Source organism: Octopus sinensis, linkage group LG17 (assembly GCF_006345805.1).
Source record: "Octopus sinensis linkage group LG17, ASM634580v1, whole genome shotgun sequence".
Lineage (NCBI taxonomy): Eukaryota > Metazoa > Mollusca > Cephalopoda > Octopoda > Octopodidae > Octopus > Octopus sinensis.
In genome coordinates, this window is record NC_043013.1 from 27293250 (window position 1) to 27319705 (window position 26456).

General features: G+C 37.2%; 1 protein-coding gene across 13 annotated transcripts in view; it reads left to right on the forward strand.

The window, feature by feature from the left end:
* LOC115220806 (bromodomain adjacent to zinc finger domain protein 2B) overlaps positions 1-26456 on the forward strand; it is a 321983-nt gene that overhangs the window by 276658 nt on the left and 18869 nt on the right. For 9 of the 13 annotated variants that reach the window (XM_036510466.1, XM_029790966.2, XM_029790967.2 and 6 more), the window contains 12 exons: positions 6020-6079; positions 8805-8870; positions 9268-9330; positions 9438-9515; positions 10786-10897; positions 12697-12839; positions 13956-14063; positions 17957-18066; positions 19007-19081; positions 20461-20662; positions 21591-21647; positions 23199-24438. In XM_036510466.1, the coding sequence (XP_036366359.1) occupies positions 6020-6079; positions 8805-8870; positions 9268-9330; positions 9438-9515; positions 10786-10897; positions 12697-12839; positions 13956-14063; positions 17957-18066; positions 19007-19081; positions 20461-20662; positions 21591-21647; positions 23199-24438 (2314 nt within the window). The remainder of the gene's footprint in view (positions 1-6019; positions 6080-8804; positions 8871-9267; positions 9331-9437; positions 9516-10785; positions 10898-12696; positions 12840-13955; positions 14064-17956; positions 18067-19006; positions 19082-20460; positions 20663-21590; positions 21648-23198; positions 24439-26456) is intronic. The other 4 variants (XM_029790965.2, XM_029790968.2, XM_029790969.2 and 1 more) reach the window with 3 other exon arrangements.

Here is a 26456-nt window from a genome sequence, read left to right on the forward strand (position 1 = left end):
TTTTTAAATATTTGGGTTGAGTTGTTCAACTAAACCTTTGAAAGTGGTGCCCCAGCATGGTCACAGTCCAATGACTGAAACAAGTAAAAGATATTAGTAGTGGTGGTGGTGGTGGTGGTGGTGGCAGTTGTTGTTATTTCCGGTTTATGTACAATGCCTGCAATTTTCAATTGGGAAGGGTTTAGTTGAAATAAATGACCCCCAGCAACATCGTTGATGCTTTATTTTGTGGCCCCCAAGAGGGATGAAAAGCAAAGTCAGCTATGGTGGGATTTGAACTCAGAAAGTAAAAGAGCCGAACAAATGCTGCCGTGCATATTGTCCAACTCTCTAATGATTCAGCCATTTTATACAAATGCATGTATAAATAAGGACAGCCTCAGGAGCCTCTCTCTGGTCACTCATCCTGCTAGATATGGCAGCCAAATCGTTTTCAGATTACTATATGTGGTCTTAATCCTTTTGTGATCATATTTATTTTGAAGTACACTGCCTAGTTTGTTTGTTTGTTTGTTGTTTTTTTTTTTCATTTTTCTTCAGTTAATTTTGAAAATAATGAAGAATCTAGTAAAATAACTTGGTCGTTATTAAACTGGAGCTTGGAACATAAATTAACGTGGAATTTTGACGGGGGAGGTTTATAATTAGTTATCTTTAAAGCAGGAAGTTTATATCATAGAACCAGTGGCAGTCTCAAGCAAGGTGGAATCACAAATTAAGACAAAAGTATACATTATACGAGGCTGTTGTCCTTGCCCATGCTTCTCTACTATGCAGCACCACACTTCTACATAAGCATCATACAATCTGGCCTTTATTCACAGAAAGAATCCCCTTTTTTTGCCAACAGAGGTAAATAGCTCCTTGATCTGTTGGCTCTAAACATTAAGGCTTATTACTCTCAAAATCATCCTTATAATGTTTGCATGAGGTCTTCTCTGTGGAAATTCATTTAAAATGCAGAACACACTGAAGAATGATTTAATAATTTTTCTAATTGGGTTGCTGATATTTGCTTAGCTTGTTAGGATAAAATTCCATAATTTAACATTAATTGGAAATGGGGCGAGGGAGATTTCGAAAGGAAAAATTCAGTGTTGCTAAAAATAATTAGCCAAGAACTAGAAGGGAGGGACTGTTGGGTATTAATTAACGATAGCTAAAATTCTTTGAAAAGGATTTTGGGTAGAAATTTAGGCATAACTTTGGAATTGCAATTAAATATTTTAGGACTTCATTCTCTCTCCCTCTCTCTCTCATACATCACATATTGTATATAGTATTACATCATAACCATGTAGTATGGCATTTTATACCATGTTGTGTGACACAGCCTACATTCAGTTTAGCATTTACACTGGCTGTATCCAGCCTAAATATTCTACCTGTTTTATGTTCAAACTGACCAGATCCAGCCTTTCATACCTGCCTTATAATGTTATTCAAGAAATATACAATCACATCATTGAAATCTTAAAGCTATGAGACAATGCATGATTAATTCAAAATAATGTGAATAAATAAGCATTAGATCTGACCAAATAATCTGAATGCTAAAAGGTTTAAAGTAATGTCTCTAAGTTATTAGGTGATCCATTACTGAAATAATGTTTCTAGGTGTTGATGCCGCTGTATGGTTAAGAAGCTTGCTTCCCAATTGTGTGGTCTTGAATTTAGACACTCATTCACAACAGGCTTCTTTCAATTTCCATCTATTAAATCCATTCATAAGACTTTGATAGGAGACACTTGCCCAACATTGAGAAGCAAACCTGTTCACCACATAACCACACCTCAGCCTTTACATCACTTAGTATTACACAGTATGATTACATCATATTAATAATATGATGTAATCACTATTGGTTTCAAATTTTGGCACAAAGCTGTGGAGTCGGAGTCGAAAACAATTAAGGGACAGCTGGAGTCAGGGTCGGTAAAACTATACTAACTCCGACTCACAATATCTTTATTCTTTAATATAAACCAGTTATAACGTATAGGCCTACTCAAAGTACAAGCGTATGCATATGCTTTATGAGATATGAAGACCAGAATCACTTAATTACATAAAGAAGAGTCGGAGTCAGAGGTGCCAATAGTAGAGGAGTCAGAGTCAAGTTTTTTGTTTTGACTCCACAGCCCTGATTTCAGGGGAAGAGATAAGTCAATTACATCGACCCTAATACTCAATTGGTACTTAATTTATTAACCCTAAAGTACAAAGGCAGCGAGCTGGCAGAAGCATTAACATGCTGGGCAAAATGCTTAGCGGTATTTCATCTGCCAGTATTTCATTCTGAGTTCAAATTCTGCCAAGGTCAACTCTGCCTTTCATTCTTTTGGTGTCAATGTAACCAACTTAATCCCTTTGTCTGTCCTTGTTTGTCCCCTCTATGTTTAGCCCCCTGTGGGCAATAAAGAAATAGATATTAAAGTACAAAAGCGCCCTCCCCCAAAAATTTCGAGCCTTGTGCCTGGAGTAGAAAAGAATATTAAAGTACAATATGACCTGTCAAACACAGTAGGTTATCATGTAAACATGCAAAATTAAAATTGCCATGAAGACCACTTATCAATTGATAAAAATAACATTTAGAATGTTATTTGTGTTTAACTGAAATATAATGACTGTCTCTTTTCTCACCTTGGCAAAATTAACAAGTTTTATGTAGGGCTTTTTTTTTTCTGTATTTTTGCAAAAATTTCATTATTGCTGTTTACACAGCATGCACACATGCAGGCACACACACACACACGTATGATGGTTCTAGGTTCAAAATGTCTCTGTGACATAGTCTTAATTCTGACAAGAAAAAAGTTGCTTTAAAAAGATAAAATTCAGTTTATTCCTTTGCTGTTTGGTTTGATGTGTATGTGTGTGAGATAGAGAGAGAGAGACAGAGAAGTAATTTCTCACACTGTTCACAGCTGTCCAGATGCAATATTATTATTATTATTATTATTAATATTATTATTACTACTTCTGAAGAAATATGTTTTTAATAAATAACAATAATCATCACCATCATCATCCTTGATGGTGGTGGTAGTATTAGTAGTAGCTGTAGTAGAATCATCTTTCATCTAATTTCATTCCATTCAGATTGTAAAACTGAAATGTACTTTGAAATATCACTTTAATTAAGGATTATTTTCGGCTGTGTGTGTTTCTACAGCCTATGAGTATGTTCTCTTGCTTTTTATTGATAGAGTATTGATGTCTGTTCTAGTGAAATTGAAAGTAGTTCTTGTATGAAACCTTTTTTCATTTCTTTATAAATGGGTTGAGTTTACAGTCAAACAACTGAAGTCAAGTCAATTAGTTGTTTAGACTCAGACCAGCCAACCATTTAAGGATACGGTTGGGGAAGGTCAGCTGCTAACAAACTCAATCATAAAACCAGCCTCCAGCCATAAGTTGAAGTTGATACCCCCTTCGGTTATAACAGACCATGGGATTGCACCTAGAAAGTTACTCTCCCAGGCACAAGTCCAGGCAAGGTTGTTTTATGGAAGACCAGCAGTCGCCCATGCATACCAGCCTCCCCTCTCCACGCCACCAGTGTTATCCAAGGGAAAGGCAAAGGCCTACACAGCTTGGCACCTGTGATGTCACAACTCATTTCTACAGCTGAGTGAACTGGAGCAACATGAAATAAAGTGTCTTGCTCAAGAACACAACATGCAGCCCGGTCCAGGATTCGAACTCACAACCTCATGATCGTAAGCTCGACGCTCTAACCACTGAGCCATGCACCATAAAGCTGCCTTAAAACTGATAGCAAATAAATTAAGGTGGTGCTCCAGCATGGTCACAGGACTGTGACCAAGACCTTTAAAGGGACAAACATATCATCATCATCAACACCCTGGGCATTACTGTCTTCAGTCCCATGACTCATGAGGTTGACTACCCAATTTCCATGGCATATAACTGACTGAGATGTCAACATTCCCCCTGACATTGTAGGGTAGGTGTGAGAGACTGGATCTGTCCAGTTAGAACAGTAAAACAGAATGTTTGGGCTGAATATGACTGGTTTGAATGCTGAAGGGGTAACATGGTTGCCTCTTCTAAGTATATTTTGTTGTATACTATGCAGGCAACAAATACAACTGTCAGAGAAACTGAAGCTGTCCACATGACACTTGTGGGTCCACACAAGACTTTGTTGTTAAAATTTATCTGCAATAAATTGCTTATACAATATACAAAATATTTTAATTTTTTTATACAATTCCAAACAAAGTTTAATTATAAAAATATAAAAGGATTTTTTTATGTACATCGAATGGCTCTGGAGGTCCAGTAGAATAAAATAGGAATCAAAGGGGTTCTACTGGCAAAAAAAAATGGTTGAGAATCACTGCTGTAGAAGAGAGTAAGCATTTATAGAATGCGAGGTTTCTGATGTCAGATTGACTGAGAGAGGAAGAGATTGTGCTGTGGCTGACTGTTGCAGCTAGTCTAAGAGAGACAACTCTAATTGGTTAATACATGGAATGTATGTGCGAGTGTGTGTGTGTATGTGCATGTATGTCTATGTATGTACAAACATCAAGCTGTATGGCATTTGTTATTTTCACACATTGGAATTTACTCATTGAAATATATATATATGTGTATATATATATATATATTATATATATATATATATATATATACTATATATATATATGTGTGTATATATATATGTATATATATATATATAATTGGTAAATGGTTACCATGTGGATTCCTCATTCCATATATATATATATATACATATATATATATATATATATGTGTGTATATATAGGTGTGGCTGTGTGGTAAGAAGTTTGGTCCCACTGTGTGGCACTTTGGGCACTGTTCTGTAGTATAGCCCCAGGCTGACCAAAGCCTTGTGAGTGGATTTGATAGACAGAAAGAGAAAGAAGCCCATTCAGTGTGGGTATATTTGTGCATGTGTGTGCTCCGTAGGCTTCTACAGAGTTTCCATTTGCCAAATTCTCTCTCAAGGCATTGGTCGACCAGTGGAAGACAATTGCCTAAGAAGCAATGCAGTGGGATTGAAACTGAAACCATGGAGTTGCAAAGCAAACTTCTTGGTCACATAGCCATTCCTGATCCCTCTAGTTTGTAGAAGAAAAATAAATTACAGTTAATTGGTTTCTCATCTTGGCAAAACAAATGCTTCAGGCACTTTTGTTCTTTAAACAAAATTCAAACGTGTAATTCCTTTGTAATTTTGATGCTTGTTATACTAAGACTTCTTCATTCTCTCTCAGCAAAGAAGAACTAGTGACTAAAACACTGGATTTTTCACCCATAGCAAAACAAGTTGCTGAAATGTATTTTCCTTTATAAATTTCTAAATACTAATAATTTGGTACTTTTAAGCAAATTTCGTAAAAGATCATTTTTGTTAACCATTTGTGTTTACCCTCACCCGCAAATATAATCATTTTTGAATAATCAGTGTTTGAATTTTCTATTATCATAAATAAAATTATTTTATATATATTTCAAATGTATTATCAAAAATATACAAAGTTGTTTTTTTTTTTTTTTTCTGATATTAAGTTACACTAAAAATGTATATTAAAAGTTTGGTCATAATATGTTTGTCGTTTACTTCTTTTGCATGTCATTAAGACCAATCTTTTGTAACGTAGACAGTTTGTTGACATGAAAATGACGTAGATAAAGAAATTATTATCATTATCTAATGTGTAATTAAATATGGAAAAGAAATATTAAATCAAACAAAAAAAAAACTTTTATCTTTCTTCAATTCAGGTTGTTTTGTTATGGGTGCTTTTCATTTTTATCTTTTTATTTTATTTTTTTTTTAAAGAAATGTCAATTGCTTCATTTACATTGCTTGATAACAATTGCTTGCTTTTACTTAATATACTTTTTTTTTCTCAATTATTTATTAAAAAAATTAGTCGTAGAAATTAATGAAAATATAACAACAGGATATAGATTTTTGTGTGTGTGTGTGTGTTTATTGTGATTCTATCTTTGCAGGAACGTGAAATGAAACGCCAACAAGCTGTCATGATGAGAGAACAGGTTAGTTGGAACCTTGTAAGCTGCAATTTTATTTATTAATTTTTTCCTACAATTTCTCTTATCTTGTCTATTTTTAAATAGCATTCAAGGTTGACATTTTGCTTGCTCTGTGTGTGTGGAGGGGGAGGGGGTTGAGCAAGATTACATACCTGAATCAAGGTTTTGTTCGTTTGGCCTTTTAAGTGATTACACAACAGAATTTTGAGAAGAAATCTCGGGGATGTGTTTCAGTCAACTGAAAAGCCAGTTGAACAAAACCTTGGTTCAGATATGTAATCCTGTTTAACCTTACAAATGACTGGCATTTTATGGAACACTAAGCACCTCTAACACAGTGATGTGAACACTTGTATGTTTTTGTTCCACAGAATAAGCAAAAAATTTGTGTGTGTGTGTGTGTAAATGGAAAGTATCTCTGTCCTGAAATAGTTTGTAAAGAAACATCGTCTCAAGATTTGTTAATAAAGTGGAAATAAAACCAATATTAAATTGACTTGGTGACTGTCATTAGCATGAAAGTGTATGTATAAGATGTATCTCGATTTTGGAGGCATAAGCATGGCTGTGTAGTGAAAAAGCTTGCTTCCCAGCTATGTGGTCTCACTGCACAGCAGCTTGAGCGAGTGTCTTCTGCTATAGCCCTGAGCTGACCAAAACCTTGATGGAAGGAAACTAGAAGATGCCTATCATATATAAATGTGTGTGTATGTCTGTGCGTCCTAGTTTTGACATGTGATGGTTGTAAGCAAGCATCGCCATTATACAGGCAATGCTGTTTTTGTCTTCTATGTAAAACATGCCTGGTCATGGGGAACTATTACCTTACCGAGAAACAAGTGAGGATTGGTGAAAGGAATGGCATCCAGCTGTAAAAGAAAAATATCTGTCAGCATAGAAAAGTGGATGTTAAATAATAACGATAACTTATAATAGCATGTATAAAACATGATGCTGGCAGTGTTGGAAAAAAGTACCTTGCCATATTTATTTTGGATATTTAAACTCCAAGGTCAACTTCACCATTCATTTTTCTGGGGTCAATAAAGTATAGAACCAGCCAAGTACTGACTAAGCCCCTTCATTCAAAATTACTGGCATCGTATCTAAATTAGAAACAATTGTATGATTTCTTAATGAAAATGAGTGGGAAAAAATTTTCAGCCTCATACCATATGTTATAAAATTACAACCGCAATTTTTACATAATAATTACTCACAATCAAGGATAACTAATTAACATACAGCATGCTTTGATTAGTTGTTTTAGATGTCTGTTCAGTCATGACCAGACATAGACACCCCCTTTCTGCCTTCCCACCCTTGATCCATTGGAACATCTAGAACAGTGCCTCACAACCATCTTTTTTTTCCCCAGTAGACCCCTATTGATTTCTGTTTTATTTGGGTGGATCCTCGAACCATTTAATGTTTTAAAATATCGTAATATATTTTTATAATTAAATATTATTAGGAATTGTATTTTAAAAAAAATTGTTAAAATATTTTGAGTATTATAGATATATAACCAATTTATCGTTGTTGTTATTGTTTGTTCCTTCTCAATACATGCCTGACTCATAAGGGCCGGTTTCCTGGTTTCATTGGTACATAGGTTCAGCACCTAGACAGGACACCAGTCCATTGCAATAACCAATTTATTGCACAAGTATTTTAACAACAAAATCTTTTGTGGACCTCCAAGGGTCATATGAACCTCGATCTAGAATATAACAGCTGGAGAAAGAGAGGATTATTTATGGACCCCCACCAAAAGAATGGAAGGCAAAGTTGACCTCAGCAGAGAGTCAGGACTAATATTGCACCACATTCTATATAATATTCCAGTGACTCTGTGAATTGACCAACTTTACCGTGTTTTACACACACACAGAATCGCACGTGATTTTAATTCTAATTTTAATACAATTGGTATCGTAATCGTGACTGATGCTGGTGTCATGTAACTGGCGTGTAAAAATCACCCTTCGGACGTTGGGCCTCAAGGAAGCAGTGATGAGTGATCGAGACTTTTGGTGATATACCATGCTTGAGGAGATTCATCCTGGCAAGTGAAATTATAGTTGTGGCACATGACAAGCATCCATGCCAGTGGCACATGACAAGCATCCATGCCAGTGGCACATAAAAAGCAGCCTTCGGACGTTGGGCCTCACAGAGGCAATGATAAGTGACCGAGACTTTTGGCGATATGCCAGCTTTGAGAAGATCCGTGAAACCAAGTGAAATCGTAAGTCATGGCTGATGGCGGTGTTGCGTAACTGGCATATAATAAGCACCCATTACACTCTTGGAATGGTTGGTTTTGGGAAGGGCATCCAGTTGTAGAAACTATTCCAAATAAGATTAGAACCTGGTGCAGCCCTCCAGCTTACCAATTTCAGTCAAACCGTCAACCCATGCCAGCATTGAAAGCAGATGCTAAATGATGATGATGGTGTAGAACAAAAAATACTGTATGGCATTTAGTACCATCCAAGTTACATACCTTTACACTGGGATTGACTCTGCCTGTCATTTCTTTCAAGGGCAAGAAAATAAGTAAGTACAAAGAGTGATTGCTATAACTAATTAAAACCTTTTGAAAGTGTTGTGCCTTAGTATGCCTACCATCCACAGACAAATGCCAACAAAAGAATGAGCGTTTCCCTCTCCTCCTTTATAAAGAAATTTATGATATTTGATTTGCATAAATAGCTAATGACTTTAATTTTAATTTCAGGAACGAGAACGACGTCGGCAGCACATGTTGTTGGTGAAATCCCTTGAAGCCCGGCGACGACAAGAAGTAAGGATGCTTTTATTTTTTATTTAAATGACAAACAATATACTCGTGGTGTTCAGGCTGGGGTAGTTTGTAAGGTTTTTAGCTAAGAGTAGTGAGATTTCTGGGATGTTTTTATTTTTTTTTTTAACAAAGGTTTTAAAAGAAACACATCATTTTTCACCAAGAATAAGGCTTTCCTGCAAATATATAAGAATAGTTAATAGGACTCATTGAAGGGGGTGGGTGATGATGGTGATGATGATGATGGCAGTGAATGGCCAAGTTCTATATCCCCCTTATCTCCTTCAATGGTCATTTCAGCTATTTCTTTATTAAGAGTTAACGTTTCTGACTGCAATAGGTCTTCCTTTTAATTTCCCCCCCTCTTTTTCTTTTCTTTTTTTTTTATCATTTCTAGGAAAGGGAGCGATTAAAAGAAGAAAAACAGAAAGAAAAATTGATAGAAAGAGAACGGAAATTGGTGTGTATAGTTCTTAATGGTGGAACTGAACGAAGATTAAGTGCCATTAATAAAAATCTTCTTTGAGTGAGACTTGTTTTTTTTCTTTCTTTTATTTGTTTTTTCAGAATCAGAGAAGAGTTGAACTTCAAATTGCGGCTGAGTTGAAAAAGCCTATTGAAGACATGGAGATCAAAGACATCAAGGTTTGTTCTTTTGCTATCGTTTCTATTCTTCATACTTATTATTTTTGTTCCTCTTTCACCTCAATTCTCTACCAAAACCATACAAGTCATGGTTGTATGGTTAAGAAGTCTACTTACAGTTCTATGGTTTCAGATTCTGTACTGCTGCATGACACCCAAGGCAAGTGTCTTCCACCATAGTCTCAGATTGTCCGAAGCCTTGTGAAGGGAAAATTTGGTAGGAAGCCTCAGTGGTGTAGCAAGAGTGTCTGCCACCCAGGACAGCCCTTCAGTTCGATTTTTAAAATTGCATGGGTTGGTTTAAGCACTAGATGTCTCCCTTCCCTGCTTGAAAATCCTTCAATGCTCTTGAATTTTTTTTTTTTACTTTTGTATTTACCTTATATGGTACAATGCATTAAAAGCAGCCGAAATGGCGTTGCTCCAGAGAATCTCTGGAGTAACATTACTAAACCCTGTCCATAGCTTGGAGATCAGGGAGTCTCCCCAGGTGGAGTCACTGATTCTCTACACTGAGAGGTCACAACTTGGGTACTATGGACATTTGATGAGAATACTGTTGGAAAGAATCACAAGATGGATTCTTCAAGCTTAGCCAACTGGCAGGAGACATGGGGATAGACCATAAGCAGGATGGTTGGATAATATCCATAGTCTCAGCTAGTCACACTTGGGGATCCAGCTGGAAAGTATGAAATGACAGTTGCTTCTGAACCCTAAGGAAATGGTTTCTGAAGACTCTCCTTTCATGACCCTCCCAGAAATAATGGTTTGAGAAGATGGGCAGTGTGCTGCTTTGTTGGGATTATTTCAACTAAATGTGTTTATTTGTTAAAAGCAACATTGCAAACAGTCTTCACAGAAGGCAAAATGTGACATACACAGATCAAAGGCTAAAATCAGTAATCTTAGTTTCAAATTTTGGCACAAGGCCAGCAATTTCAGGGGAGAGGATAAGTCGATCACCCTGATCCCAGTGCTGAACTGGTACTTATTTTATCAACCCCAAAAGAATAAAAGGCAAAGTCAACCTCAGTGGAATTTGAACTCAAAATATAATGACAGATGAAGTTCCACTAAGCATTCAGTTCAGCCTACTAACGATTCTGCCAGTTCACTGCTTTGGCTGAAATCAACATATTAATAAAAAAAAAAAACAATGGCATGTGACTTACATATGACAATGTATGATACTTAATTTTGTTGAAGAAAATTCTTCTTAAGAATTGCAATTATTTTTGATGGTCCTTTTTCTTGTTCTTTTACTTAGGAATTACCTCAGCTGCCTCGGATAGAAGGTGTCTGCTTAGCAGGAAACGCCTTTGCCGATGCTTTGATGGTACTGGAATTCATGCATAATTTTGCCAAAGCCTTATCAATACGTAAGTAATTCTGTTTCACTTTTATCACTCTGTAGTGGATGAAATGACATGTGGCATCACATTGATATAATGTAGCCAACAATCAAATGTAACGCTTGAAGGTTCTTGCATCAGACTAACCAGTGAACATTGAAGAAACAAAACCAAGAAGGAAGAAATATTATTTACATATATTTATGTGTTTTCCCAACATGTAGTTAGAGATTCAGCAGTAATTATAGTGGCAGTGGCAACAAGCTCGCTCGCTGGTTGGTAGCTGATAGTGTAGAGGTTGCTGTCTGCCAGTAGAGAGTGAAAGAATAAGGAATGCACGGTGCTGACTAGAAAGGATAAAGGTGGCATCGTCTTTCTTGCAGCCAAAAGCTTCTCTTTGTATGTCAAGTGAAGGACGAAGGGAAGTGCTGTTCCTTGGTCATGGCTGACACAAAAGAGGAAGAGACAGGAAATGCTCTCTGTTATATAGACTATGGTCAGGAATGTAGTTCAAACCCTAAACAAAGGACTGACCTTTCTTTGACCAGCACAAGTCCTTGGGGGTCAAGTGTTTCCCCATCAATCATCTGGTGTGGAGATGCAAACAAAGGATTTCCCCCTTGTTTTGAAAAGCAACAAGCAGGTGGATTTGATTTCAAATTTCAGGCAGGGCTAAGCGAGGTCCCTACAACTTCTAGATTTTGGTTTATTTTATCATCACCACCACTACAACTATTTAGTTGTAGTAGTGGTGGTGGTGATATTTAGTTGTAGTGGTGGCAGCAGCTGCTGCTGTTGTTGTTGTTGCTATCATCTTTCATTTTATTACAATTTGGTCTGAGCAACAAGTAAAGAATTGTAAAAGCTTACCTATATTTGAAGCTTAAGTAACCCGGCATGATTTTTATTGATCTTTATTAACCCTTTAATGATGAACATCATCAGTTGATGCTTCAGAAATTTCACATGGATATGGCCATCATCTATTGATGCCTGAGTGTCTCCTTGATCAAAGGCTCCTAAGCTTAAGTGGCCCTTATTGATCAAGCACAAACGAAAGAGTTAGAAGAAGTTTCTTCTGACTTCCCTTCATCATCAGATGAGGGGATATGGTGATGATGGTGGTGCTCTAAATAGCACAGAAGAAAGTGATGCTTCAACTAGCTGTAGATAGAAAAAGTGCACTGATTTTTCTCCATTTATTCTTTTGACAATGCAGGAACCTGAAATGAATTTATGCTCAAATGATTTTATTGCCTCTCTTTGTCTTAGTTTTTGTAATCTAAAACAGTTAAAATACATTTCCATAGATTTTGTATTTATTTGAAATTAAAATCTGTCTAACAATTACCCTAAAGAAAAAAAGATACTTTTTGTTTTTGCCACATTTTACACACATTCATGCAACCTTTTCCTGCCATTTAACCCTTTAGCATTCAAACCGGCCATATCTGGCCAAAATATTTAACCTGTTTTATATTGAAACTGACCAGATCTCACCTCTCACCTCAGCCCTACCATATCATTCTAAAACTAAAAAATCACATCACTGAAATCTCTAAACTACAAGATAATGCATGATTAATTCAAACCATTTTAAATAAACAAACATCACATTTGACAGAATAATCTGAACCCTAAAGGGTTAAAAGTCCCTGAAATTGTACAAAACCAATGAAGATTATAAAAGCTTATTTAGAAAGGAATTCAATTGCTTCTACATAATTTAAAATTTTGTTTGATTGCATATAAAATGGTGTTACATGTCAGCATTTTAATAACCATTCATTCTGCTTATGTTGTTTTGTTTTTGTCTTCTTTTGCAGCTGAAGATTTTATTCCAGACATGACTGACTTACAGAACTGTTTGATGGGAGACAAGAAAGAGGATTTAGATAAATACACAAGCTATGCTAGCAAACTTCTGAAGATTGCCCTCACTGACCCTGGAGTGCCAAACCCAAAAGAAGTGAGGCATTTTTCATTGATACCATCATCATTATCATCATCATCATCGTCATCATTGTCGTTTTAGCATCCAATTTTCTGTGCTCACATGGGTCAAGCAATATGTAATAATGTTGGTCATCCATACATACAGGCATGCACCTTTGCAGGTGCTGCATTATGCACTTGTGCCAGTGGCGCATAAAAAGCACCCAACACACTGCAAAAAGTGGTTGGCTTTAGAAACAGCATCAAGCCATAGAAACCATGCCAAAACAGACAATTGTAGCCTGGTGTGGCCCTCTGGCTTGCCAGCTCCTGTCAAACCGTCCAAACCATGCTGGCATGGAAAACAGTCCCACTGCATGGCATCTTGGGCAAGTGTCTTTTGCTATAACCCTAAGCCAACCAATGCAATGTGAGCAAATTTGGTAGATGGGCATTGAAAGAAGCCCGTTGTATATGTAATATATATGTGTGTCCTTGTCTTTTCATCATATGTTGGTTGTAAACAAGCATCACTGTCGTACAAGCAGTGTTGTTCATTTCTTGTCTCCATGAAAAACATGTCCAATTATAGGGGAGAAATAAGTTCTGGAACTTGATTTGTTTGACTAAACCTTTTGAAGTGGTGCCCCAGCTTGGCCACAGTCCAGTGACTAAAGCAATAAAAGATAAAAGGTTCATAACTTTCAAAACAGTATACCAGTAATTTTCTATTTGGTCTCCAGTGGCCTATATCATATCACCACCTTTTATTTTATTCCCTTTGGAAAATTGAAAATCAAAGTTGACCTGAATAAAATTTGAACCTAGAACTTAACCCTTTAGCTCTTAAACTATCCATATCCATTCCACCTGTTTTATATTAAAACTGGTCAGATCCAGCCTCTTACACCTACCCTATACTCTACAATGTCTTCAAAGCCCAAAATTACATGATAGTCATGATTCATTCAAAACAATGTGAATAAATAAGCATTACTCTTCACAGAGTAATCTGAATACTTTAGGACTAAAGGGATTAGAGGATGCTGCTAATTCTGTCGTGGATTAACACATCCATTTGCTTTTTTTTCTATGTTATTGTTGCTGTTGTTTAATTGAAGGTTGTTGTATTTTTACTCTTGTCTTTTAGGCTGTCACAGCGTTGGGCCAGAAAATCGTTGACATTGAACTAGATGACACCATGATTACAGAAGTTTTACGAATATTTATTATCTCACGGAATAATGGGGATAATGAGGTAAAATGTTTCGGAAATGTAACCAACTCTTTTCTGTCTTTCCATTAAAAAAGGATTTCTTGTAAACATCAAATCAATCAATATTTCTCTAATATGTGTACGATCATCATTTTGTTTCCCACCACCACCAAGCCTTAGGACCTATAGAGCCAGTCACCTAGTTTCCATGGCAATATATGTAACTGAGATTACAGCATTCCCTCATTGCAGAGTCCAAGAATAGCAGTTTTGAGGGGAGGGGGCAAGTCATTTACATTGACCTCAGTATTTGACTGGTACTTGATTTTATTGACTGCAGTACTTGGTTGATACTTTATTTTATCAAGCACTGTGCCTAACTGTACTTTATTCTATCGGCCCCAAAGGCAAAGTTGACTTCAATCAGATTTGAACTCTCAACATAAAGAATCAGAAAAGATGCCACTAAACACTTTGTCCAACATCCTAACAATTCTACCAGGTTGCTGCTTTTGTGTGATAAATAATCAATTTCATATTTGATTTATTCAGGCATTGGAGTGGTTGTGTGGTAAGAAGCTTACTTCCCAACCATGTGATTCCAGGTTCAGTCCCACTGTGTGGCACCTTGGGCTAGTGTCTTCTACTACAGCATCAGCCCAATCAAAGCCTTATGAGTGGATTTGGTAGACAGAAACTGAAAAAAGCCCCTCATATATATATATATATATATATTTATGTATGTGTGTATATATATGTATGTATATATATATATATTATATATATATATATATATATATATATGTATGTATATATATATATGTATGTATATATATATATGCATATGTATATATATATATGTATGTATATATATATGCATATGTATGTATATATATATATGCATATGTAATATATATATATATATATATGTATATATATATATATATATGTATGTATATATATGCATGTATATATATATATGCATATGTATATATGCATATGTATATATGCATATATATATATATGCATATATATATATGCATATATATATATATATGCATATATATATATATATATATATGCATATATATATATATATATATATATATATATATATATGCATATATATATATATATATATATATTACGACAGGCACCCATGCCAACCCCCTTGCTTGCGAAGACATGTTGGGGCAAGCGAAATCGAATTGAACCAGCCAGGTTCCCTGGTCTGGTGGTACGTAAAAAGCACTATCCGACTCGTGGCCGATGCCAGCGCCGCCTCCACTGGCTTCCGTGCCGGTGGCACGTAAAATACACCAATCTGACCGTACAACAGGCACCCATGCCAACCTCCTTGCTTGCGAACACATGTTGGGGCAAGCGAAATCGAAATCGAATTGAACCAGCCAGGATCCCTGGTCTGGTGGTATGTAAAAAGCACTATCCGACTCGTGGCCGATGCCAGCACCGCCTCGTCTGGCTTCCGTGCCGGTGGCACATAAAATACACCAATCCGACCGTGGCCGTTGCCAGCCTCGCCTGGCACCTGTGCAGGTGGCACGTAAAAAGCACCCACTACACTCACGGAGTGGTTGGCGTTAGGAAGGGCATCCATCTGTAGAAACACTGCCAGATAAGACTGGAGCCTGGTGCAGCCTTCTGGCTTCCCAGATCCCCGGTCGAACCGTCCAACCCATGCTAGCATGGAGAACGGACGTTAAACGATGATGATGATGATGATGATGATATATATATATATATATAATATATATATTACGACAGGCACCCATGCCAACCCCCTTGTTTGCGAAGACATGTTGGGGCAAGCGAAATCGAATTGAACCAGCCAGGTTCCCTGGTCTGGTGGTACGTAAAAAGCACTATCCGACTCGTGGCCGATGCCAGCGCCGCCTCCACTGGCTTCCGTGCCGGTGGCACGTAAAATACACCAATCTGACCGTACAACAGGCACCCATGCCAACCTCCTTGCTTGCGAACACATGTTGGGGCAAGCGAAATCGAAATCGAATTGAACCAGCCAGGATCCCTGGTCTGGTGGTACGTAAAAAGCACCATCCGACTCGTGGCCGATGCCAGCACCGCCTCGTCTGGCTTCCGTGCCGGTGGCACATAAAATACACCAATCCGACCGTGGCCGTTGCCAGCCTCGCCTGGCACCTGTGCAGGTGGCACGTAAAAAGCACCCACTACACTCACGGAGTGGTTGGCGTTAGGAAGGGCATCCATCTGTAGAAACACTGCCAGATAAGACTGGAGCCTGGTGCAGCCTTCTGGCTTCCCAGATCCCCGGTCGAACCGTCCAACCCATGCTAGCATGGAGAACGGACGTTAAACGATGATGATGATGATGATGATATATATATATATATTATATATATATATATATATATATAATATATATATATATATATATTTGTGTGTTTGTGCCCTCACCATCACTTGACAACCAATGTTGGGTGTTTACGTCCCTTTAATTTAGCAGTTCAGCAAAAGAGACCAGACCAATAGAATAAGTAGTAGACTTACAAAGAATAAGTTCTGGGGTCGATTTGTTTGACTAAAGGCAGTGCTCCAGCATGGCCACAGTCAAATGACTGAAACAAGTAAAAGAATGTATCTTATAAAGAAACATTATGAAATTGTATAAATGCTTATATTTAGTTTGTTTATTGTTCTCTTTAATAAGTCAGCTTTCTGCTGCTCTTCCTTCTTTCCATCATAAAACTATTATACATTTCTGTCCATCACCTCTCTGGACACTTTATTCTTTGTAATAGCCACAGACGTGGATGTGTGGTTAAGAAGATTGCTTCCTAACCACGTGGTCTTCGGTTCAGTTCTACTGTGACATCTCCTGTACTACTCACACCATTTCTTACTGGCTTTCCTTACCTTCTCCACATCAGATTTTCCACGTGAACCCTTTGCTTCATTTTCTTAGCAACATAAGTTCTCTGAAGTAACATTACTCAACAGGGTGTGTACCTCAGAGATGAGGGTGTCTGTTGAATTCAAACCACAAACTCTCCACATTGAGTAGTCACAGTTCCAGTACTATGGACATGTGGCTAGAAAGTTGCAGGAAAGAGTCACAAGACAGATTCTTCAATCCAAACCAACCAGCCAGAGACTTAAGGATAGACCAAAAGATAAATGGTTGGATAAAATATCCATGGTCTCAGTTGCTTACACTTTGAAATCCAGCTGGAAAGTGTAATGATGACTGCTGATAGGATTCTATGGATGAAGACTCTGTGCCTGAGGACTCTACCACCATAACCCTTCTAGGACTAGTAGCCAGTGAAAATGGATGGATTGTGATAAGATGACCTTGATTTCTTTCCAAAGACAGACAAATATCCAAAAGGACTCTTCCACTCCTCTCAGCCAAATTAATGAATATTCTACAAACTCTCTTGTGATTTAATTTTTACTGACACCAACTACCAACAATTTCTTTAAATTCTTGATTTTACCATATTCATTTACAATTCTTTAAATTCTGGATTTTACTATATTCATTTACAATGTCTTTTTGACTGACTTAATGAGAGTGTGTTTCTCCAAGTTTAGCACAACTAGTCACTTCAGCTTTATATGGTGTTAAACACTCATCAGTTGTATAGTACTCCCACTATTAACAGTGCTGAGCAGTGATAGCACCCATCTACATTATAGTTGCACCATTCAGAGTTAAATACATTTGCCATGGACAGTGGCACTGTTCCCTTCTGTTATCAGAATACAAACCATCAACCATCCAACCATTTGGCCACCCCCCACCTCCTTCTGACTCAGTTTGATCCCTAAACCAGATGCTTGGTTTATTTAATTTCTGTTAGATACAAAAATCACTTAGAGTGAGTGTTGTGATAAATCGAAAGTAAATCTTTATTTTATCTCTTCTTCAGATCTCAGAATGGTTAAGTGAGAAACCATTAAACGCTTTTAATGCCACACAGAAGGCTTCTGTTTTGGCTTTTCTATGCAATGAACTTCTTTGTGGCAGACTTTTGTCAAAGTAAGTAGAAGAAAAACTTGATTGTCTTCTTTGTTTGTTTGTTTGTTTTTTTCTTTCTCTTATTTTAGAGTTCACTTAATAAACGCTGAACAATATTAACCAATTTTGGAATCATTCTTGTCTAGGAAGTGACTTGGACTGAAATTGTATTGATGTTAAAGCACCAATTACATTATGAAAGAACTGTTTTAGCCATTTTGAAAGTTGCAGTGGGACCATTGTCAGTGCCTCAAGAAATTAGTGAAAAGTGAAATTATTAGAGTTTTTTGCATATTTTTAAATGGTCAAAATAATTCTCAATATTTTTCTCTTATTCTTCAACTATGATTGTCACATAATTTAATTTTTGGAACCATTAACTTCATGTGAAGAGGGAAAAGTATTTCTTACACTATTTACATTCACACTACATTTCAACCAATTCAGTCTGAGCCTGGACAACAAATCATCTGAGACATTTATTCAACTTATGTTGTTGATGGTGGTGGTGGGTTTTTTTATTGGGGAGGTTTTTTGTTGTTTTTATTTTCTTTTATCATGGTGTGGTTGGGAAGCAAACCTCGTTACCATATGCATGCACACACATACACACAAGCACACACACAAATGGTCTGCCATGGAGAGACATCACCTTGCTTGGAAACAGTTGGGTCTTAGCAACAGGAAAGACATCCAATTATAGAAAATTTGTCTCAGTGAATTTTGTTTGACCAATACAGCAGATATGGAAAAGTAGATATCAGAACAATTTCAGAGAGAGGGAGAGAATGTGTGTGTGTGTGTGTGTTGGGGTTGTGCCTTCAGCATAAGTGCTTCTTTTGTGATTACAATGACCATACAATTTACTAAGATGCATTTTGATGTTTGAAATTAAATTTAATTAAGTTTATCCTCTCATTCATGTTATGCCCCTTTTTTTTCTTTTCTTTTTATAAAACAGTGAAGTTGAGAAGACTATTGAAAGTATGTCGACTTTGAGGCGGGATAAATGGATTGTCGAAGGAAAATTGAGACGGTAAATATGTAACACATTTCAAGGAATAATTAACAGCTGGTTCACAGAAACTGTTGACATTTTAGTTTATTAAACATTTTTTTAAATATTCTAAAGTTTATTGATTTTTCTCTGTTAAATAGCAAGATAGCATTTGATTAACTACATAAGCACAAGCATGGCTGTGTGGTTAAGAAGCTAGCTTTGCAACCATGTGGTTTTAGGTTCAGTCCCACTGCACAGTACCTTGGGCAAGTGCCTTCTACTACATCCTCTAACCAACCAATGCCATGTGAGTGAATTTGGTCAACCAAAACTGTGTGAAAGCCCATCACGTAAAAGCACCCACTACACTCTTGGAGTGGTTGGCGTTAGGAAGGGCATCCAGCTGTAGAAACTCTGCCAGATCAGATTGGAGTCTGGTGCGGCCATCTGGTTCGCCAGACCTTAGTCAAATCGTCCAACCCATGCTAGCGTGGAAAGCGGACGTTAAATGGTGATGATGGTAATGATGATGTGTGTGCATCTGTGTTTGTTACACACACATACATAATACTTGACAATTAGTGTTGGTTTGTTTACATCTCTGTAACTTAGCAGCTCAGCAAAAGTTCATGCATTTTCTTTTAGCTTTGAAATTTTGATTTGATTGTTTATTTTTAGAATGACATTGTAGAGTAGGTGTGAGAGGCCAGATCTGGCCAGTTTGAACATAAAATGGGTGGAATGTTGGGGCTGAATACGAGTGGTTTAAATGCTAAAGGGTTAACAATGAAATCCAAGTTAGACACCAGCTTTTGTGAGCTCCTTAGTGTTTACTGAAAGCATTTATGTAGAAGATCTGCTGGTACCATAATAATATACACCTATTGTATGTCTGTGAAATGGTTGGGGAGCAACAAGAGACAATGTAATGGGCAAGGGAATTCTTTTGTCTTGTTAAGCATAACTCTATTTGTACCAGTGCTATGGTAAAAGCACCCAGTACACTCACTCGAGTGGTTGGTGTCAGGAGAGCATTCAGCCATAGAAACCCTATCAAAATGGAATATACACCCAAGACATTGTCCTCAATCGATCTAGGAGAGTAGTAACTCCAAATAGGAATTATCTCAAGCCTTGACAACTCATCCAACCCATGCCAGTATAGGAAGTAGATGTAAAATAGATAATGAGATTGGTGATAGTGATTTGAGTTATCAGGGTATCTGGTCTTACACTTGAGTGAGGGAGAGGTTTTAATGTTTATTATATTTAGTTGGAGATAATAACCCTGCAAGTAACTTGGTTCCTTAAGAGAAATCCAACAGACTAATTCAATATGTTCCAGTGTAAAGAATTCTTGTAATAACCATTTTTTTGTAATTCTATGTGTAATTTGTTCTTGATGTCATTTTCAGATTAAGGATTATACAAGCGAAGAAGTACAACCGTCCGTCACCTAAGATCTCCCTCCATGAAAGTTCTTCCCCACTGCTGGATGAAGACAGCCACGCAACCAATGTGTCTGGTAGTAAACAGGGCAGTGATGAAGAAGAGGACAGTGGCAATGACAGTGATATCACTACGGTCACAAGTGTTGGGATTATATCAGAAGGAGAGGTAAGAACATGGAGTGGTTTCTTTTTAAAAACCAAGACTTAGGTCAAGTGTACTTCAGTTAGTCTGACTGAATTTTCAAAATTAAAGAATGGATGGTCAGTCTAAAGAACAGGTATTAGCTGTTCATATTCTGTTGGTGGGCCAAGTCCTCCTAACTTTAAGGTTGCTCAAGGGACTCAAACCTGTGTCTATAACCATGGCAGATGTTCTACCATAATACCAAAGCAACCCTTTGAATTTACTCCATCAATTTTAGGAGCTTTGTTCTTACCAGTAAGAACTGTATGTTGTTAACATCATAAGAATTTAGAAATTTCAAGAAATACAAAATATATATATATATTTGTTTAATGGTGGAACTTGAAGTGGATACAGATATATATATGTATCTATAATCATCATTATTATTTGAGGAGCTTCCTTTCAAAACCAGTATAGGTGCATATTTGGTCAATTTCATGATAACCATTAAAACACAATCTGCAAGCTGTTGCTTCACACACCTAAAATTTGTTTTGGTTAGACTGGGATAGATGCCATATAGAACCTTAGTCTTCCAACCAAAACCAGACATATTCAAGATGTTGTTTTCTCATTTACTCAAAATTCATTCTGATACATATATCTGGTATTGAAATTAAGCTTTTCATTTAATGTCCATCTTCCATGCTGGCAAACCAAAAGACTTGGCATGGTTTCTATGGCTGGATGCCCTTCTTGATGCCAACCACATTACAGAGTGTACTGGATGCCTTTTATGTGGCACCAGCACTGCTCTCTCCACCCCTCTTTTTCGTTTATCAATTTGTCTTGCTGGGTACCTTCTCTGAAGAAGAATCATGTTCTAAACGTCACCATTTGATTAACATATATTTAAGCATTAAAACTGCCATCTCCCTCAATCATAACAAGTTTTTTTCTGTTTTAGGAGGAAGATCCTATTAATTCTGAAGATTGTGAGAAAAAAATAGAAAAATTACAAAGGGTGAGTAGTGTGTACATTGTAATTTGTCTGTATTTACCTTGACATCCAAATGGCTGGGTTGGGAGGTTAAGATGTTTGGCTGTTCACCATGGGATCACAAGTTCAAACCTTAGAAGTTGTGTGTGTATTTATACACACACACACACACACACACACATATATATATATTTATATATATACACACACACACACATACAGAACACAATTCTTTCCGTTTCCATTTACCAAATCCATTTACAAAGCTTTGATTGGCCCAAGACTAAAGTAGAAGACACTTTTCCAAGGTGCCATGCAGTGGGACTGAACCCAAGAACCATGTGACTGGAAAACAATTATCATCTCTCATTTGCAAAGTGTTCTTCATATTCTGGCATTCAAAAAGAAAAAGACTCCATTTTGACAAGATATGCAGTCTAGGGGCAATTCAAAAAGGGCCCTGGGAAAGAACTGTTTATTACTCAGATTGCTCTGCCAAATTTAATGCTTATTTAATCACATAATTTTAAATTAATGATGCATAATCTCATAGCTTCAAAATTTCAATAATATAATTGCTTATTGTGATTTTTAAAATGAGATTGTAAGATAGGTGTGAGAGGCCAGATTTGACTGGTTAACTAGTTTACTCACCTTATACAGGTGTCAGATTGAACGAAATGCCTCATATTTATTCCAGCTCTTTTTGTTGAGTTCAAATCCTGCTGGCATCAACTTTGTCTTTCATGTTTTTGGGGTCAGTTAATAAAGTAACAGTAAAGAGTAGTGGACTGGCTGAATCATTAGTGACAGAAGGGATAAATACCTTGTGGTGTTTACCCTTGATCTTAGACTACTGAGTTCAAATCCTGCTATGGTCTGCCAGTAACCATTGGAAGAGATTGGAACTTTAGCATAAGAGTGATCCATAATATTCAATCTGCTTAGACCAGACAGGACTTGCTGATGATAATATTGCAGGATAATGGCTGGAGGAGGAGTTAATAGCAATTATATTATTGACTTAAAATTGACCAGATGGGAAGAATTTTCTTCCTCCTTCATCATCATCATTTACTGTCCTTTTTCCCATGCTTTCATGCATCAGACAGCCTTTTCAAGCACTTCTAAACGAAATGGTTGAAGGTATGATAATGTTCTAAGCAAGAAATATAGGATAAAGTCTCTGCTGCAAGTGTAGAAAACAAGCAAACAGAGTGTCAAGCAAGGGTTGGGGATGATAGGGGAATTATGTACATTGAAGTGGGAGACATATAAAGTCAGCAAGCGGTGCCAATCAGGGAGTTTTGAAATGGTGGATCTATCCCAAAAAAGGGGGCAAAGGTTATGGAAATTTGGTGGGCACCTTTTTTTACAGCAACATGTAAATTTGTTTGCTGTCACTTCATCCTCTCCAGACTTAGGAACAGGACTCTATCAAAAGTTGGTTTTTTTTTCATGTTTGTATAAGGTTTGAATTCACCTTAACAATAAACCCCAAAACATACAAATATCTTCTGCTGTTCAATGACATTGATTTCCTTCTCTCTTTTTCTTCTTTTCTCTCTCTCGCAGCAACACAGTCAGTATCAACACAAAGTGTTTGAAGCTTCTCATAAACTGCGGGCAGTTTCTTTTGGTCAAGATCGTTTCAAGCGCCGTTACTGGCTTCTGCCATATTGTGGAAGGTTGTTTGTTGAAGGGCTGGAATCTGGTGCCATGGGGAGTGAGGATGAAGAAGAAGAAGAGACTGGCGGTGAAGATGAAAACGAGATCGATTACGAAAACAATGAAGATACTGAAAGCAAATCTCAGACGGGAAGTGAAGATTTAAAGGACAGCATTAAGAAAGAACCGAAAAGTGAAGATGAGGAAGAAGAGGATGAAGAAGAGATGGACAGAAAGGAACTAATGGATTGTAAGCTATCGGAACCCATAGCTAACAGCACTCCTGTAAAGTGTGAATCACCAAAGACAGACCACAAATCAAATTCAAAAAATAGTATTAGTCATGTTAAAGAAGAAAACCCTACTAATTTATTTCTACAAAAACCAGAAGCTACCAAATTTAGTGATTTAATTCATATTTCCAAACCAGACGGTGCCCCTACTTCACAAGATACTAAGTCTAATATTGTAAATAGCCATCATGACAGTGGCACGTCACCAACCACATCGTCATCTGTAAATACATCATCTCCAAACAACTCCACATTATCCACACACTCAGACACTAAGCCCAGTTTTGTCAGCATTGACTCTCTCCTGAAGAAAGACCATGAACCCAGTAGTCCTACGCTGCCATTTGTCCCCTCGATGGCTACCTACCCCATGCCCCCAATCTTCACGGACCAACTCCTGAAAACTGCTTCAGAGATAAACGATCAGAAACCCTGGTTCAGCATCCTTCCCAGAATGCCTTGTGATGAGACCTCTTTAACGCGCTCACCTTTGAACATATCACATCGGATGCTGAACAACTCGCCTTTCATTTTCCAGCCCATGCCATTCCATGCCTTCCCCGTACGCAGCCCAGCATTTGCTTCGTTTCAAATGGGGCAGATCCAAAGTAACCCGGTGGACTTTAACATGAACATGTTCAACAACAACACAAATAATTCCAACACCTATTTCAAAGTGCCACCAGTTCCTCAAGAGGCTTCCTCCATGAACAATTCCTCCTCATCCTCTCTCCTCCAAAATTCCCCCTTATTACCTGTAATTGCACCTACGTCAAATGGAAATGGACTCATTGATTCTGATCCTGAAGGTCTGCTCAAAAGTTTACAAGGAGAGCTTAAACCAATTCCAAAAGGTATTTTTTTTCTTCAAGTCTTTTACATTTCTCTTTTTTTCTTTTCACTTTTCCACATTTTCATTTTATATTACAATAGCCTAAGGCGGTGAGCTGGCTGAATCGTTAGCACGTCAGGTGAAATGCTTAGTGGTATTTCACCTGTCTTTACATTCTGAGTTCAAATTTCACCAAGGTTGATTTTGCCTTTCATCCTTTCAGGGTCAATTAAATAAGTAACAGTTACGCACTGGGGTGAATGTAATCGGCTTAATCCCTTCTCTCAAATTCGAGGCCTTGTGCTTGAAAACAGACATTAAATGATGATTATAAATGTTGTGGGCTGATTGAATCATTAGTACATTGGACAAATACTAAGTGGCATTTCTTATGGATCTTTATGTTCTGAGTTCAAATTTCACCAGGTCGACTTTGCCTGTCATCATTTTGGGAGTCTATAAAATAATTACCAGTTACGCATTGGGGTCGATGTAATCGACTCAATCCCTTCCCCCAAATTTGAGGCCATGTGCTTCCATTAGAAAGGATTATTACAATAGACTAAGGCAGTGAGCTAGCAGAATCATTAGCACCTCAACAAAATACTTAGCATTCCTTCCAGCCCTTTATGTTCTGAGTTCAAATTCTGCCATGGTCAACTTTGCCCTTGAACCTTCCAGGGACAACGAAATAAGTTCCAATGGAGTGCCGAGGTCGATATAATCAACCACCCTCTCCTGTTAAAATTGTTGGTCTTGTGTGAGAATTTGAAGCCATTGTTACAATAGCATCACCATACTGCTTTGCTGGATAAGGAAATGCTTTTTTCTTCTGCTTATACCCTGGTGCACAACTGTTAAGGATATTTCTGTTTTGTGAGCATAACATTTGTAGCATATATACACAGCCTGTTGCATTATTTATTTACAGGTGTAAGTGCATGGTTAAGAAGTTTGCTTCCCAATTACACAATTTCAAGTTCAGTCCCTCTGTGTGACACCTTCGGCAAGTGTCTTCTACTGTAGCCTCAGGCCAACCAAAGCCTTGTGAGTGTATTTGGTAGACAGAAACTGAAAGAAGCCCATCGTTTGTGTGTGTGTGAGAGAGAGAGACTACGCAGAAACCCATCACACCATATATATATTAAGTAAAAAGAAGTCAGGATTTGTATAAAACTATTTATTTACCACTTTCGTCTCTGTCAGGGATTCACCATAATCCCTGGAAGGGGTAAAGGCACTAAATAAATATTTTTTATCCAAATCCTGCCACAGATGTCTGGTGCAGTCTCCTGCCTGGCCAGCTTCTGTCAAACCATCCAACATGGAAGATGGACATTAAACGATGATGATGATTATATATATTATATATATTGTATATATTTCTATATATATAGTGAATAGTGCTGTAATTGTAGAAGAGTAATGGATGTTAAGAAGATGAGTTGTGGAGAAAGCTTGGATGCAGGAACACAAGTTAATTAATAGTACGAGAGGGATTTCGTATTAGATGAGTCGAAACACATGTTGTACCTAATAAAAGTCTAATACAAAATCCATCTCCTATTAATTAATATTAGCCTAACTGTCACTGTGGAGTTCCTGAAGTAAATCCAACGGAAGTGTATCACAACTACAGATGACAACAGGTAGCCTAAACTGTGCCAGTGCTCCACTCAACATTTAAACACACTAATCTAATTATACATATTTGTCTAAATTTTCTATTATTATTATTATTATTATATATCCATCATTAGCAATGGAAGCAGTGTTAGTTCAAAAACAGCAAGCGTTATATACTGTAGGTGTTCATATTGTTCCTTATGTACATGATTTTGTTAATTGACAATGGATATAAATCTTAATGAGAAACAATAGAACCTAGTCACATATCTTCTTCATTCTTGCCATCAGAAATGCAGTGAGCTAATGACTAGCCTCTTGGAAGTAGGTAACCAATGATGCTGTATTCACATATTGTCGTCGTCTTTAACATCTGTTTTCCATGCTGACATGTGCTGGGTGGCTTGGCTGGAA